This window comes from Microplitis mediator, chromosome 2 (genome assembly GCF_029852145.1).
Source record: "Microplitis mediator isolate UGA2020A chromosome 2, iyMicMedi2.1, whole genome shotgun sequence".
In the NCBI taxonomy this organism is placed as follows: Eukaryota; Metazoa; Arthropoda; class Insecta; order Hymenoptera; family Braconidae; genus Microplitis; species Microplitis mediator.
This window is the reverse complement of record NC_079970.1, coordinates 21,058,986-21,076,775: the sequence shown is the minus strand read 5'-3', so window position 1 is coordinate 21,076,775 and position 17,790 is coordinate 21,058,986. Positions and strand designations below refer to the sequence as shown.

Sequence of the window (17,790 nt, the reverse complement as noted above, 5' to 3'; positions counted from 1 at the left end):
TTAAAAATTCAAGGGAAAAGTCAATAGATATCCTGATATCATTAAGGTGTCCCTGATTAAAAACTCCGATTGAAACCAATGAATTCCAATTGAAAGTCTATCGGAACAAATTGGATTCAATCGGAATTCAGCGGTTTCAATCAGAGTTTCTAATCAGGGATGCTAAAACAAAAACCGTTTAGAAAATAGTCCAAAATCAGTTTTTTCTGAACGTATTTTGCAGTGAAAAAAATGATGAAACCAAATACTTTTAATAGAGTGTCAAAAAAAAAAGGTTACAAATGAGTCGCAAACGTTAATTTGTAGTATTGAGTCACTTGTTTGTTCCTTTGTATTTCCAAATGTTGAAAAATCGTTTTCAAATTTAGAATAGTCAACACTGCTTCAACCTTTTTTCAACGATTTTTTCTCCGCGAGAAGCTAACTAAGTCAAATTCAAGTCAAAAAAATAATAGCAGTCAAAACCAAGTTAATTAAGTCAAAAAAGTCAAAATCAAATGATTGTTTTTGACCCGGGAATTCTGGTTTTATTTTAAGTTCACCATAGATTTTAAAATAAAACTGCGTATCCATAATGAAAAATAGCTTCTAGAAAATTTTAAACAATATATTTTTTTTCTATAGCATTCGATGTTGTCCCAAAAAATATTTCTTAATAAAATTATTCCACGGATTTATTTAAAATAAATCGTATTTGGTGATTATAAAGTCCACAAAAGTTGAATGCCCGCTTAGGTACCCCGTCATATTCCACGCACCTATTCATATATAATATAATATAATATAATGATATTATGTATCTATTAATGCGTAAATTTTATCTTTATTTATCAGTGATCCCGCTTTCATCTAATGACTCGTATTTGCTCATATCGCTAATAAAATCAAGTACCAATATACGTATTGATTATGCAGTCATTTATAAATACACACCCCCAAACACACACACCCATTCATAGCTTTATAAGCTCTTATCCAATCCGTTTGCATCGAATATAATTAAAATTCATAAAAAAAAAAAATAAAATAATGAATAAAAAAAATTCTATTAGAAATCATATCGTTAAAATGTGTTGCTCATCCAGGTGAATTCAATATTCCATTCGAAAGAATAATTAATCGTTTGATATCAAACTCTTTGACGTGCAGAAATAATTAAAAAATATTTAAGTTGCGCATTGTTGTATATATTTATGTAATTTTAAATAAATCCACTCCCTCGCTCCAACTATGCACTGAAATAAAAAAAAATGAAATACACAAAATAATAATTAAGACGTTGAAATATTAACATCTGCATCCCTAGGCCTTGAATGGAATTTACATTTAAAAATATTATTCAGCTAAAGAAAGATTTACATTCTAATATAAAAAAATACCAAGCCAACAATTTAAAGTTTATTTAACTTTAAAACAAACTCATAAATATAAATATCAAAAATCAAACTGCACGGAGAGAAATTTATGGTAACCGTTCCTAGTACGTTTATGAAAAATCATTCCATACCGTTATGGTAATGATTACTTGGTATTATGGGATATAGGCCTATACTTTCTGGTAAACGTTTCCATAAGTATGGGAATAATTCCCATAATTATGGTAACAATTCCCATATCGCATGTGAAATAATTATGGTAATGATTACACGCTGAAAAAAAACTGCTATCACCATCTTGTAATAGGGAATGATTACCATCTATGTGACAATCATTATCATGCTTTTATGTTAACTATTTGTTTCTCATATAGTAATAATAACTATTGCCGATAGTAATAGCTACCACCTAAATAGTAATATCTCTTATGTTTGAAATATTTTCCAATTTTGCCTTCTAAGATAGTAATGATTATCATCACGAATAAGAATGGTTACTATCTAAATGAGAATGCTTACCATCTCCGATAGTAATAGTTAACATAAAAGCATAATAATTATTATCACATATAGATGGTAATCATTCCCTATTACAAGATGGCGATAGTTAGCATTTTTTTTTCAGCGTGTACTATAATATTATGGTAATCGTTCCCATTATACTATGGCAAAAGTTACTATAATATTATAGTAATGGTTACCATATATTATGCAATCAGAAAATTAAATAATAGGAGTTACTATCTAGTTATGGTTAAATTTTTACCATCAATCTGATAGTAGTGAATACTATTTAGATGATTGTATAAATCATCTAGATTGTAACATTCACCATGTGTATAATAATTGTTACAACCTAGATGATTTATACCAATCATCTAAATAGTATTCACTACTATCAGATTGATGGTAAAAGTTTTACCATAACTAGATAGTAACTCCTATTGTTTAATTTTCTGAGCGTGGTAATAGTTACCATATATTATGGTAATGGTTACTATATATTATGCAATCAGAAAATTATATAATAGGAGTTACTATCTAGTTATGGTTAAATTTTTACCATCAATCTGATAGTAGTGAATACTATTTAGATGATTGTATAAATCATCTAGATTGTAACATTCACCATGTGTATAATAATTGTTACAACCTAGATGATTTATACCAATCATCTAGATAGTATTCACTACTATCAGATTGATGGTAAAAGTTTTACCATAACTAGATAGTAACTCCTATTGTTTAATTTTCTGAGCGTGGTAATAGTTACCATATATTATGGTAATGGTTACTATATATTATGCAATCAGAAAATTATATAATAGGAGTTACTATCTAGTTATGGTAAAATTTTAACCATCAATCTGATAGTAGTGAATACTATCTAGATGATTGGTATAAATCATCTAGGTTGTAACATTCACCATATGTATAATAATTGTTACAATCTAGATGATTTATACAATCATCTAGATAATAGTCACTACTATCAGATTGATGGTAAATTTTTACCATACCTAAATAGTAACTTCTATTATTTAATTTTTTGAGTGTGGTAATGGTTACCATATATTATGGTAACCATTATCATAATGTTATAGTAATGGTTACCATAACATCATAATAATAATAACTATAATATATATGGGTGCCGTTCCTATAATCAACATTTCAAAAAAACCGGTTACCATGCATTATGGGAACCATTCCCATAATATATTGTAATTGTTACCATAAATTTATCTCCGTGTGCATAATTCATTTATGTAAATAAATAAAAAAGTATTTTATTATTATTTTATAACAGAGCATCGAAATCCAGAGCCACCGCGTATCAACGAGCGAATGAATCCATCCCCCGTACGAACAGGAGAGACAATAGTACTATCGTGTATTTCTCAGGGTGGAAATCCACCGCCGATGTACTCATGGTATCGGGAGTCAATTGGTGGTACTGATGCCATAGTTAATTCTGAGAGGATTCATGCCAGAGGGGGCGTACTCATCATTCAATCAGCAAGAGTTGAAGACGCAGGTCGTTATGTATGCCATGTTAACAACACCGCCGGCTCTGAACGAGTTGAGCTTGAAGTCTCGATTATTAGCAGTCTTTCTATTCATCTAGCTCCTCAACAAGTGAGTTTTATCCATATTCATATTTTATTAAAAGAAATAAAAATACCTCACTACAATATTTCAATGCTGACATGCATCAGAGAGCTTTTTTTTTTTTTAATAATAAAAAAATATTTTACAAGAGACAGTGAAAAATTCTACAACCTCGAGTGTCAATTAATGGAGCGATTTTTTATTTTAAATATGAAACCTACAATTATTCTACTAATACCTGATTTATTATTTACGAGGTTATTTTTGATATAATTTATGTCAGTCAATCGTATAAGTGGAAATGAGAATATTGATTTATCTTATTTTAGTTAAATAATGTAAGCTAAGAATACTGCTAAGCGCATTTAGTAATATTGTCATTATGTTATCTTTGGATTTAAGGTGACTATTGATTTGGGCAAAGACGGAAAATTCCAATGCGCGGTGACAGGACAACCAACTCCGATAATAACTTGGGCTAAAGATGGTCTTCCGGTGAGAGAAGGTGCTGGTAGAATAAAAGTACTTGGTAATGGTGGATCAACTCTTCATATATCCTCAGTGACGAGGGATGACAAAGGAATGTACCAATGTTTTGCTAAAAATGACTATGAGATGGTTCAAGCTACTGCTGAGCTTCGATTAGGCGGTAAGTCGTTACTCATTTATTATGACGAAAGATAAAATTTATAAATAGTGCAGAAGTTGGGCTCTATTCTTTTCTCTTATACTTTTCAAACAGTAAATAAATCAGGAATTTATTTATTGTGCTATCACTTTATATGCAAAATTAAAATTTTTTGTCACATGGAAAAAATAGTTTTGTAAAAATGTTGCAATATTCGGTAGGAGTGAAATTTTGGAAAATAGTTTTTCAAAGGAACTTAAGGAAAATTTGCTGAAAGAAATTAAGAAAAAATTTTCAAAAAATATTTTTCAGAACAAATCAGGAGTGATTACGGATATTATTTCACTCCGTCAATCGGAGTTTTAAAAAAATAACTCAGCATACGGAGTAAATAGGGAGTTTGTCTTTACAGCGAAGTGATCTGGATTTTATTTATATCCGTATTCACTCCGCTTCGAAGTAAATTTCACTCCAAGGGGTTTAAATAAATAAACAGTCATCCGCTCCGCATTCACTTCAGATTTAACCCGCGTTTACTCCGCTAATTTTTTACACTGTAATTTTCTCTACAGGGGAGTTTATTTTAATACTCAAACTCCGAATCGGAGTGAATGCGGATTTAAATAAAATCCAGACCACTCCGAAATCACTCCACTAAAAAGACAAACTCTATATTTACTCCGAAAGCGGAGTGATTTTTTCAGAAACTCCGATTGACGGAGTGAATTCGGATTGAAATAAAATCCGTAATCACCCCGAATTCACTCCTGAATTTTTACAGTGTAGTGTAGTAATTCGCATCACTTTATATTACTCAAATTATTCTCATTAGAAAATCTTAATTTCACAAACGTAATTATCCTAAAGCGGATTTATAAAATCCCCACTTTAAAATTTTAATTCGTAACGTAAAAATAACATGGAGCATTTTTCAGTCTCAAATTAAAATTGCTCATTGAAAAATTAGTGTTTGTAAAATAAGTGGAGCTCTACTTCTGAAAATTTTCCCTCTGTAATTTTCAATTCATTAAATATTTAATATCAATTAAATGATAACAACTATGTCCTCGTACATTTCAATAATTTGATATTAATTATCATTAAACGGTAGTTAAAAAAAAATACTGCCCACATTTTAATTAATTTTTTAATTAAAATCGATATTACTCATCTGCATGTACTCTCTCTACTCTATTCTTCTTCATAAAAAAAAAGTAGTAATAATAATCATAAAAAGTAATAATACTAAGTAATCGTAAAAATGAATTGTAATTTTGTTAAAATAATAATGATACTTGTAATCGAGTGAATTACCTTGGGAAATCGTGACTAAAGTACACACAGCATAGGCACAGATAATATCGAAGACAGCAGTGCATCTGCTCTTAATTGCAAATAATACAGCGTGTACGTGAGTAAAATAAAGCACGAGTATATTATCTTGAGGTTGGTAAAATGAGGAGCGAATCTTGCGGTTTTTGGGTTAGATACCAAGCTTAGTGGTTTAAGATAAAGCAATAATTAAGTAAAAGACGTTGGCTGAGCTTGCTGTCCATTTATTTATCACGCAAGTGATCTAAATTAAGAGTAAAGAGAGAGATAAAATAATTTATATATATAATATTAGAGCTCGGCTATAACAATTATGATGTTCTTCCGGATCGGTTGTATAGTCTGTGTGCCGGAAGATTCTCAAATCCCGGTAGAGCTGATTGGATGGGCAACGACCCAATGGACCGATCGATGGTTCGGTTGCAGAGCATCAGGGGCTTCCTGATGCTTATACAACCTAACGCAGAGAGTTGAATCAAATACACACATACACATATACATACACATATGTATATATATATAGACGTAGACACTTCTCTATTATCTCTCTCGTAGCAAGAACTCTATTTGACTAGATTCATACCCCAAACTCTCAGAGACTTTAGAGAATACCAAGCAATACGCGTTCGTATTTCTTATTCCTCATTCCCTGCGGGCGAAGAAAATCTTCTTGGCATCCGTTTCCATACTTTTACCCATCATAGCGTATATAATGTAAAATATATACTTATACAGCGAGGAAAGAGTGAGTAGAGTCTGAAAGTTCACAGGCAGTAAGTTCATCGTCGTTTGTACCAGTCGATCTACTCGGTTTTCGATTTTCACCGGGTGAGCGGAACATACACTGGCTTGGTCTACTCATGCAATCTCCGGTGGTCTTCTCTTATCCATCCAACTTCCTCTCCCGCATGGTTGCTTTGTTAAACTCACTAGTCAATCTTCCAGCAGGCACGTCAAAGCAAATGCTGTGATGCAATTTGAGCTATGTTGGCTCCAGGTATTTGTAATTAATCCAAAATAACATTCTTTCGCCTGATGGATTATTTACTTTGTTTGTTTATTATATAATATTACACTGTAAAAAATCACCGGGGTAAGTCCAAGCGGTGTAGGTGTTAAAATCGGCGGTGTTAAATTTCAACACCGAAAGCGGTGTGAAAATAACGCCGCTGCCGATGTAAATATTCTGTACCGGTGTTAAAAAAAATTCCCCGGTGTTAAAATAACGCAACCGTCGGTGTAAATATTCTAGACCGGTGTTAACATAATGCCACCGCCGGTGTAGATATTCTTTACAGGTGTTAAAATATTTTAACACCGGACGGAGTTAAAATGAGTCCATTTTTAACACCGGTCTTTTGACAGTGTACTATACTGTCTATCATTGGCAGGAGTCAGTTTACTCATAATTTTATAGGAGTCTGAAGTAAAAAAAGCAATAAAAATATAATAGATTAGTTTGTATTGATTTTGAGGACAATAAATTATAAAACGATTAGTTGTGAGGAAAAAGTTATAAATGAGAAGATAAAAAATAAAACTAACTTTTTCTTTGGCGTATTGGAAACTCGTAAAATCCATTAGACTGAGCGGATAAATACATACTCATTTATCTTAGTCATCTCTAGCGCTTGTAACGTTAAAACTTTATACTGCTACTGGTATGCTACAAAAAGTATCTCGAGAGAGTCAAACGAATAGCGTCGACGTGACGCGCTACCCTCTGTTTCATTTCATTTATATAAATTTACCAACTGTGAAAATCAATTCCCACGGCTATTATTTTTTTTATTTATTTTCATAAACTTTTCTAACAAATATTTTTATCTTATAAATATATAAGGGGCACTTCTAAAATTTTATAAAAAATGGTTGTTTTTTAAACATTCCAAAATCTCTTTTGTAAATATAATTGTGCATTATTTTGAATTCTATTTGTTAAACTTTTTCAAAAATCGAAAGTGTCAGTCGAAAAATGTTAATGACTTTTTCTTTAAGATAAAAACTATTAAAATTTTTTTTTTCTTCCTTTGCATCTAATAAGAAAAGAGACCTAGTACTCTATATATCTAGTATATAGATATATAAATACATGAGTGATCGGCGAGACCAGGATTTTTTCCTTAATTAAAAAATACGACAATTGATAATTAATGATGTCAAATTTTTGATATTACAGCAAAAATATTGGTCGTATAGAAAAATTTTTTAAGTAAAAGTTGTTTGAAATTCAATTTTCTATAAAAATTGTCTCTTATAATTTTTTCTTAGGATTAATAAGGAAGCCGTAATTTCAAAATTAAGATTTTCATAATTAACAAAAATTTGAATCATTCATTGTGAATCTTAATTTTGGAATTACGGTGAAAATATTGGTCGTATAAGAAAATCATAAGAAACATTTTTATACATAATTAAATTTCCTACAACTTTTGTTCAAAAACTTTTTTTATAAGACCAATATTTTCGCCGGAATATCAAACATTTGAACCATTCATTTCAAAATTAAGGCAAAAATCTTGTCCCTACTGATCGGGTACTAGTTCCCTGATCGGGTACTAGGTCTTTCACCCTAATTATGTGAAATATAATTTTTCTTTATGTAAATTACTCATTAGAAAATTCATTTATTATACAGAAATTTTTTTTTTCACCTTTTTTTAGGGAGTACCCCTTTCCCACAAAAAATGAATTTTTTTTTTTTAAGGGCAACTGAAAATTTTTTCTATTTACTTTAAATATCATTAAAATAAAAAAGATTTAATATGTTTGAGCCTCCGAAAATTTCGCCCCCCCCCCTTCCTCTAAATTTAATTATTTATATTTTAAAACGACGAAAATTTCATACCGTTGGTGAAAAGATTTTTTGGACATTCAAAAAATTAAAAAATCAACATGATAATTTAAGTAAATAATTAATTACTCAAAGTATTTAGTGAAAATTATGATTTTGAAAAATAAATATAAAGTCACGTTGAATAACGATCATGCAAATAAATGCAAGAGTAAATCCAAAAGAGGACAATGACATCGTCGTAACAACCGCAATAGTGTACTTTGATTTACACTAAGCTGGATAAACACGTTTAATTTCTGTACTCTCTAATCAACCTCCTTTGTCTCTTTTACTAGACCGAAATCCTTCCCTCCTTCCACCTGTAATATCCTTCACCATTATCACCGCATTGCCTCACCACTTTTACCCCACTTCTCATTGGCTACTGTATATGCAATCAGTACACCATGCTTCGGATTATTACGGTTCCTCTAATTTGTAGCTAATTCACAAGGGTGCACTTGAATTCGAACGTCAAACCACAGATCAATAGCTTCCCACAAATAGCTTACTGTTTATGTAAATGTGCTCTTTGATAACGATCATATCAGACTGTTGTCTATGACCTATGGACCAGTAACGTTGCCAATAAATCATTAAACATTGCCCTTTAATCTATTATCTTACATTTTCTATTCCATCTAATTATTATCAACTATCGGATTCTTTTTTTTACAAATAAATATATCATTTATTTTGCATTGATTAATTTAAATTATAATTTTACATAATCAGCTGATTACCATTAGATTTCGGAATGCATAAAAATCTCAATTTATATCAGAAAAAAATAATTTCGGTCCATAGAATTTTTCTCCGTATTCAGACAAAAAAAAAGTTTTTTTCTTAGCATCTCACTTTTCCCGGCTGTTCCCTATATTGATATGGTTTTAATTTTTTTTAAATGTGGTGCCCAATTTGCCTCAACAAAGCATGTAAATACGCGAATTTGTGATAATAAAATTTTTTTTCACTGAAAAAAAATTTATTTTAAATAAAAATTATGCCGCGTTCATTTTGCTCAATTTATTTTATTTTCTTCTATGTACAAACAGTAAAAATATTGTAACAAAATTTATTTTTCTTTAAAAACGATGTCTTAATTCTGCCGGATACTTGCGAATTTTATTATGTTGTTTTGTTCCTTTTCTCTTCATTTTTAAATTTATATCGCAATTTGTCATTATAAGTGCACGGAAAAAATAAATAGTACTGATTACTGTTCTGCGCAGTAATCGACGAAAAATATAAGGAAGAATACATTTTAATATGACTGATTCATATATATTAGAATCGGAGTAAGTCATTGATTAACACGTAATATCACTTTTTAAACAGTAACCAGTACTATGCTACGCAGTACATGAAACATCCCGACTAGAAATTTTTAGGTGAGACCCATTGGGCCCACATAGGGATGTCACGCAAAGGCCTGTTGGGCCCCTATTGGGAAACCCCAAATGGGTCCTTATTTTAACGTCGGGTTTTCCCACTCAGGTCCCACACAGAACCCAATTGCGAAAAATTACAATAATTTGTTTATGTCCACGTTGGGATTTCCCATTTAGGTCCCATACAGAACCCAGGTGGGAAATACTGGCCGTGAGTTATTTTATTTTTGTTTGGTATTTGCCAATTGGGTTCTGTTTGGGCCCTCATAAGAATTTCCCTATTGGAAATGCCCCATTGGGGCCCAAAGAGGTCCAGATATATACAGTGGGCAATCCCACAGTAATTTCTAGTCGGGATATGACTGGTTACTATTAAAATAGTAAGATCACGTGTTAATCAATGACTTACTCCTGTTCTAATATCAATCAGTCATATTAAAATGTATTTTCCCCTCTATTTTTCGTTGATTACTGCGCAGAATAGTAACCAGTACTACTTATTTTTTTCCGCGTGCTATTGTGATGACAAAACTCTTCATATATATAAAATTTTAAAACTAATATTATTTTTAAAATGCACATGACAAATTAAGGCATATCCACAAAAATGTTAAAGAGTTGCGACATTAAAACAATCACAGCCATTAGATTTCAAACTAAAAATGAATTAGCATACAGTACATATAATACTTATGAAGATTAATCTTTAAATACCATAAACTTTCACAGCTCAGTTATTTCTCATGGCTCGAAGTGAAACGCAGAAGTTTAGACATTTAAAGTAATGCAGAAACGCGACGTAGATCCTAAATGGTCTACCCGCATCTGCTCTTATACCACTTACAGTTAGTAATGCAGATTACTATACTCTTGAACCAATTTGACGCTTGAGTTATTGCCAACTTCTACTCCACACTCTGCAGTCTACAGTTGTACTAAAAACACACACACATACACACAAACACTCTCTCACGGTAATGCCGCATCAAAATGCATCACGATTTTGTTCTATAAGATAATGGAAATGATTTTTTCATCATCACTCGCGCTACATACCCACCCCAAACACTTAATTTACCCAAATGTATGTTAGTGTTGATTATTAACTTGTTATTCTTCAAATAATAAACGTTTTTAACTCATTGGACGATAAAACATTTATAAGTAATGCTAGAATGTTGAGTATAATACAGTAAAAATGATAAGTGTGCTGAAAAATATATTGAGTTTAAAAGCGAAAAACGGGATGAGATACTTTTAAAAGAGGATACCGAGGATTTATGAAAATGCTCGTAAACGACGTGATAAAATGTGTCACATTATTTTGCTGGAAAATGTATATATGGAGGAGTTAAAGTTAAAGTATACGAGAATAGTGAGAAGAAAAGCTGGTGAAGGAGAAGGGGGAGGGGGAGGATAAGGAGCATGCGGTGAAGAGAGATGAGAAGCGAAGGGCTAAAACCAGTGGTTTTGTTCCAAAAGTAAGCGGTTACAAGATATATATGTGTATATCTATGTATGTAGATAAATATATGTCTTCTAGAGACTCGACAACAAATTTGCAACATACTATGAAAATCATGTCCTACTTAAGTTTATTACATTAACGTCCATTAACACATTGTAGCATCATTAATTATCTCTTAACATGAGTCTCTGGTTCTCATTCTCCTTCTCATTATTGTTCTCACGTTTACACTGACAGATTACATGTACTCTGTATGTATCCTAAGATAAAATTATCAATCATTCTCTTGTTATACAACTTCTGTATATGAATTTAATTAATTTTTTCTCTTATTTTTTGATAAATTAATTTTAATTTATTATTATTTATTCATATTGTTCATATGAGTAACGTGTTTTGGTGGAATTTATAGATGCTGCCCCACAACTTGTATATAAATTTATCGAGCAGACTATACAGCCAGGACCCAGTGTTTCCCTGAAATGTATTGCGACTGGAAACCCGACGCCACATTTCACGTGGACCCTAGATGGATTTCCTCTGCCTCAAAACGACAGGTACGTACTTCACTTGAGAGACTAAACAACTGTATCAAGTTACTGGTGTTGAAGCAAAATAATTATTTTATACGTTTTGGATTTTTTTTATATCATACAAGATATTAAGTAATTCAAAGATAACCTTTGATATAAATTTAAGACATTCATTATAGAATATTTATAAAATCAATAATGAAAAATCATATTATTTACTGGGTACATGGCCCAGAATTACATTTTCTATTCGATCGGAAAACTGGAGATTTATGGTATGGAGAAATATATATTCTCTTAAAATGAATCAGTGAAAAAACCTAAAAATCAGTGAATATTCACTGCAAATCAGTCTCAAGTATATCACTGATTCAATTAGTGATATACTTGGGACTATTTGTGCCGTGAATATTCACTGATTGGAGTACTTTTCACTGATTCATTTTAAGAGAGTAAAAGAAGCTGCAATAAGAATCAAATCGATTAGATGATTTGTCTTTGAGTTATAACGGCAGTAATTAAGAAAACCGATAAGCGGCTGCTCTTCAAATGGCTGTAACTCAAAAAAACTATTCGAGATATGTACTTGAAATTATAGTGTTATTTTTGAAGCTATAGACTATCGGAATATGCAAAAAAAAAGGATTTTTTCAAAATTTCATAGTAGTGGTCCCCTTTAGAGAGTAAAAGGTGATTTTCAAATGAACCGTTTTCACATGGAGAAAAAAGAAACAGTAACTATTGCTGCGCAGAAGAGTAATCCAGTAAATGAGCGTATTTGGGAGAAAGATTAAGTATAGTAAAAGCATATTTCACTATACTTATATTTATTCAATTGACTGGATTATAATTACTGGTCTGCGCAGTAATGGTTACTGTTCTTTTTTCTCCGTGTACACTGTAAGAAAATTATTAAACCGGATGTAGTGTAAATGTCTCGGTGTAAAAATTTTGGCGTGAAAATTATACTAATTTAAATTCAGTGTTAAATTTAGGCGGTGTGAATTTAAAATTTTTACACCGCCAAACGTGTAAATGTATAATTCATGATAATTTTGCATTAAGAAAATTAATCATAAGAATATTTAAATGTTGAAAGTACTATTTAATATCTAAATAAAATTAATGTAGTTATTGATTGAGTAGTTAAAAATATTCAATGATCGTTTGTTGCTCATTAAACAAAATTACGAGTAACACGGAATGGTGTACAAAAGAGTAGATTACACCGAGTTAAAAGTACACGTTGGGAAAATTTACACCGAGAGAATTTTACCCCGTCATTTCACACACACGTGTAAAGTTCTCCAGGTCCATTTTTACACTCAAATTTTTTACAGTGTAGATATAGACCCAATTCATTAATCAAATATTTCATTCGATGTGTAAAGTTATTATTTATCGAATGAAATGCTTCTCGTTCGGAAATTTCAGTTTATATCTGAACGACTCATTTGAAATTTCCATTTGCTAATGTAAGTGCAACAAGGGCCGTTTGGTTTGTTCACATGTGTGTGAAAAAAGAAAAGACGGCATATCCTCTTAATAAAAAAAAAAAAATGTTTGTTTCAGATTCATGATTGGACAATACGTGACAGTACACGGCGACGTCATATCGCATGTGAACATAAGTACTGTGCGAGTTGAAGACGGGGGCGAGTATCGTTGCTCAGCAGGGAATCGTGTAGCGAAAGTTCATCACGCCGCCCGTCTGAATATCTATGGTCTGCCGCATGTACGACCAATGGGAAACTACGCCGCTGTGGCAGGTGAAACGACAGTTATAAAATGTCCCGTTGCTGGATTCCCAATCGCGAGTATTACATGGGAAAAAGGTATTTACTAAAAACATATATGCATAAACAAAATATATCTACATAAATACAATTGCTTATTTAATAGTATAATTTATCGCAAGTGATAAATCAATTTTAACGACATTTCTAACAATTGAATTTTTATTTTTATTTTTATATTCATTGCACGTTTTATTCTTTCACACAAAAACAAACTAAATATATATAGATATATTTATGTCAGTATTTGATAAACGTCCAATTTCAAACCTGCATGATGTTTGACGTGACTATTTATTCGAAGAATAAAAAACATTTTTTTTTAAATAAATATTCAAACAAAAAATATATTTAATTTATTTGAATTTTTTTTTGTTTCTATTTACTCGAAATATTTTAAATAAAAACGTCATATACAAATAGTCAATTACTCATGGGATCACTGATAAATAAAAAAAATATTAATTGTTTAAAAAAAGTATAAGACTCGGTAAGTCTTGAAGACTTATCGGCTTTAAATTATTTTTTACAATTCACGTTGGAAGCTTTTAAGTGAAAGGAAGTTGGTGAAAATATATATAGTACCGCGGGGAGTACTCAGTCAAAGTTCTTGTGAGAACCCAAACCAAAGGTTCTGGTAATGATGAACTGAACTTTACGATAAGTTTTAGTTCTGGGAGAACAAGAGAGTCTTTTCGCGAAAGCGACACTGCATAACGGTCGAGTAAGCTCGAGAATGGCTCCAATGTCGCATGTAACACTACTTGCTAAAGTTGCCAAGTAAAATGCGATCGTAATAAAAAAAAGAGGGAGGGACAAAAAGTAACTTCTAGACAGACTAACTGGACTTTTAAAGTTTTTACGAAAGAAAATGACTCGACCAATAACATTGAAAAGGTTTTACCTGAAATTACGACATTTATTTTTAGCTAGAGGATAATCTTCAAATCCAGAGCAGGAAAAAAATATCAATTAAATTTTATTAGCGAAAATTAATCGAATTATTCATGGAGAAATCCGAAATAAAATAAGAAACCAAAAATCCCTGAGCCTCCGGAGCATAATAAGAAATTATTTTGAAAACGAAACAAAAAAATTTCTTCTTAAAATTTTTTATTCACGGGATCTTAGAAAGGGTAAATTTGCCACCCTGAAAAGTGCAATGACTCCAGTTTTTTTCTTTTTTTTCAACTTCCCGCCAAGAAAATTGCAAATTTTCAAAAAAAAGGGAAGTTAATGGTTTTGGTCCGATTTTTGAAAATGGAGTTTTCATCAGATGTCGACGTTTTGAGGTCCTAGGAAACTATTCTGACTATTCCCGGATGGACGTCCGCGTGTGTGTGTGTGTGTGAACATTTTTTTGTCCGACGATATCTTTGGAACGAATCAACCGATTTGAACGTACTTGGTAGCAATCGAAAAAGTTCACCAAAACTTAAAATTGATCAGAGTTTGGGGTAGATCGGTCATGTAGTTTACGAGTTTTACGAAGAATAAAAATTAACAATTGTTTTTGTTTTTTGCGTATAACTTATAAACCACTGGCCCGATTCGCCTCAAAATGTGATCAGTTTTGTCTTTTTGAGCCCTTTCGATTGCCACCAAGAAAGTTCAAATCAGTTCATTCGTTCCAAAGATATCGTTGGTCAAAAATTATAATTTTTCAGTGAAGGTACGTTTTACCGGCCTAACAAATTTTTGAGGTCGAAGAGCTCGAAAATTTACAAGTAATAAAGCCGGTAAGTTTTGGGGCTGGCCCGAAGAGTCAGGCGGTTTTCAGATTTTTTTTTTTTACTTTTCGTTAATAAAAAAATTTCCTTGAAAAATATGCCCGAAAAAAAGAAAATTATTTTTACTGACAATTTTAGCTTTTGTGTCCGGGGTGACCAACTTACCCCGTCCTCCACTAGACAGCCTAAAAAAATTTTTTTTAATAAATCGTATCTTATTTTGTTCCGAGTTCAATTGCACGCGACAGAAATATTTCAAATATTTTTTATAAAAATTATGAGATGATCAAGTTCTTGGCCAATGATAATAAAAATAAATATCACAATAAAACATAAAAATAAATCAAACGTAACACCCTAAAACAATTATTATAATGTACTAAGAAATTCGTGAGGAAAAAAAAGTTTTTATTAGTTCTTTTATTTATGTTACTAAATTTCTTTGTCTTATAACTCATATTAAACCTTGAAAATGTATATAGAAGTTAAGGATTAAGCACTTTGAATGTATGTAGTTAAATATTTTGTTTTCTCATACTTACAATCCTCACTTAAATTCTCAACTTTCATACTCATTACCAATAATTAGAGCTATAGTAATAAGCATCCTTTTATAATTAAATTAAATATTTAGTTCTCTGATTCTTTTAAAAAAAAAAACTTCATTAAAAAGTTTCAAATAAGATTACAAGAGTTCATAATAAAATATTCTGTAGTAACAGAGGGCCGGAAAAAATGGAGACGCTGAGGAAATAAAACTTTTTTCTTAATTTTATTACATCAGATATTTACTTGTATTGAAAAATAAATTTTTTATCTAAATGAGATATTTCAAAAAAAATGAAACAAGTTTTTTTTTACATATAAATACTTAATAAAATTTGTAATAAAAATCATTTATATAGAAGTTCAAGTAGAAAAAATATTAACATTACAATTAAATAATAAATTTATAAAAAAAAAATCTACAAAATAAATTTCCGGTTTTGTCGAATTGTCAAAAATAATTTGAAATATAACAAATGAAAATGTGAGCGTTTCCGTAAAAAAAAAAAAAAATTGAAAAGCGGTTGACCCTGCGAGCTAACCCCAAAATTTCCCGCCGTTTCTGAGCTCGTAGAGCTTGAATAAGTTATTGTTTGTAAATTTTTGAGCTTCACGAGTTAAAAAAGAAACGCTTGGACAAAAAAAATCAATTTCGTTGAAAAGAAGTAATTTTTTTCCGATATCTTTGAAACAAATCGATGGATTTACACCTTCTCTGCGACAATCGAAAGAACTTTCAGATCTAAGTCTTGATGAGCTCTTTCGATTATCGCAAATCACGTTCAAATCGATTGATTTGTTCTAGAGATACCGTCCGACAAAAATTAGTTCACACACAAACACGTACATTCACATCCACACACACAGCCGTCCACCGGAAATGGTTACAATAGCTTTCCAGAACCTCAAAACGTCGAGATCTGACGATTACTCGATTTTCGAAAATCGGACCGCGACCAATAACTTCCGTTTTTTAAAAATTTTCAAATTTTACAGCGGGAAGTTTAAAAACTATCTGGAATATTTATAAAATATTTAAAATCGTAAAATTTGAATTGTAAATTTTAAACAACAATTTATTTTTTTTAATAGATAGTCAAGTTTTACCAACAAGTAGAAGACAAGAAGTATCGTCAAATGGTACACTGGTTCTTCATAATGTAGACAGCAGTACAGATCGCGGTTCTTATACATGTACTGCAAAAAATAAACAGGGTCACTACGACTCTCAAACAGTACAAATAGAAGTAAAAGGTAAGACAAAATAAATAATAAATTTATATATAAATAACAATAACTATAACGTCATACTAAAGATTTAAATAAATAAATTATTTAAAAATTAACTAAACCATAAATACGTTTTCAAGAATTTAAAATATTTAAACAGGAAAATTTAAAACAGTAATACTAAAAATAAAAAGTAGTGTCTTTAGGTTTCTAAAATTTACCACAATGCAAACAGTGGCGAATAATTTATCGGCAATCGATATTTCAAGGCAAGCTCAAGTGTCCTGTTGCTGGTCTTTGTTTCTTTTATTCCTTTTTAAACAACCAGTGACTCGCGTGGGAGTTTAAGTGAAAAAGGTATCGAAAAGAGAAAAAAATATGAGAACAAATGTAAAGAAAAAAGTTTGAAGATGAAGCAAAAAATAAAAAAGAGTAGAAGAAGAATAAAACGAAGAGAGAAAGAGTGATATTCTATCGGGTTTTGTGAAAGAAAGACATACGGCTTCTGTGTAAAATCCCACTAGTTCCATCATTCATAAGGGTTACAGCTTCCATCTGCGTCCTCTTTTCGATTGACGACGAAACCTCTTCAGGGTCTTGGAATACTTTTCCATTTCATTGGAAAGCACGATCGAACGTTATTACTTAGCTTTTGTATCTCGTCATCCAATCTTTCACATTCATTCATTTATCTTATCATTTCAAACTAATGTGTAACTCAAATTTTTTTTTATTATCATTACTATTTCAAATTACAACTATACAAAGATCGAGCTTCTAAAAGGACACTATCAATCTTTGCTACTATTATT

The 17,790-nt window shown here is 31.0% G+C and overlaps 1 protein-coding gene across 6 annotated transcripts in view; it reads left to right on the top strand.

Moving 5' to 3' along the window:
* LOC130663785 (cell adhesion molecule Dscam2-like) overlaps window positions 1-17,790 on the top strand; it is a 237,895-nt gene that overhangs the window by 188,047 nt on the left and 32,058 nt on the right. For all 6 annotated transcript variants that reach the window (XM_057463243.1, XM_057463245.1, XM_057463246.1 and 3 more), the window contains 5 exons: window positions 3,187-3,515; window positions 3,891-4,137; window positions 11,556-11,700; window positions 13,249-13,511; window positions 16,841-17,002. In XM_057463243.1, the coding sequence (XP_057319226.1) occupies window positions 3,187-3,515; window positions 3,891-4,137; window positions 11,556-11,700; window positions 13,249-13,511; window positions 16,841-17,002 (1,146 nt within the window). The remainder of the gene's footprint in view (window positions 1-3,186; window positions 3,516-3,890; window positions 4,138-11,555; window positions 11,701-13,248; window positions 13,512-16,840; window positions 17,003-17,790) is intronic.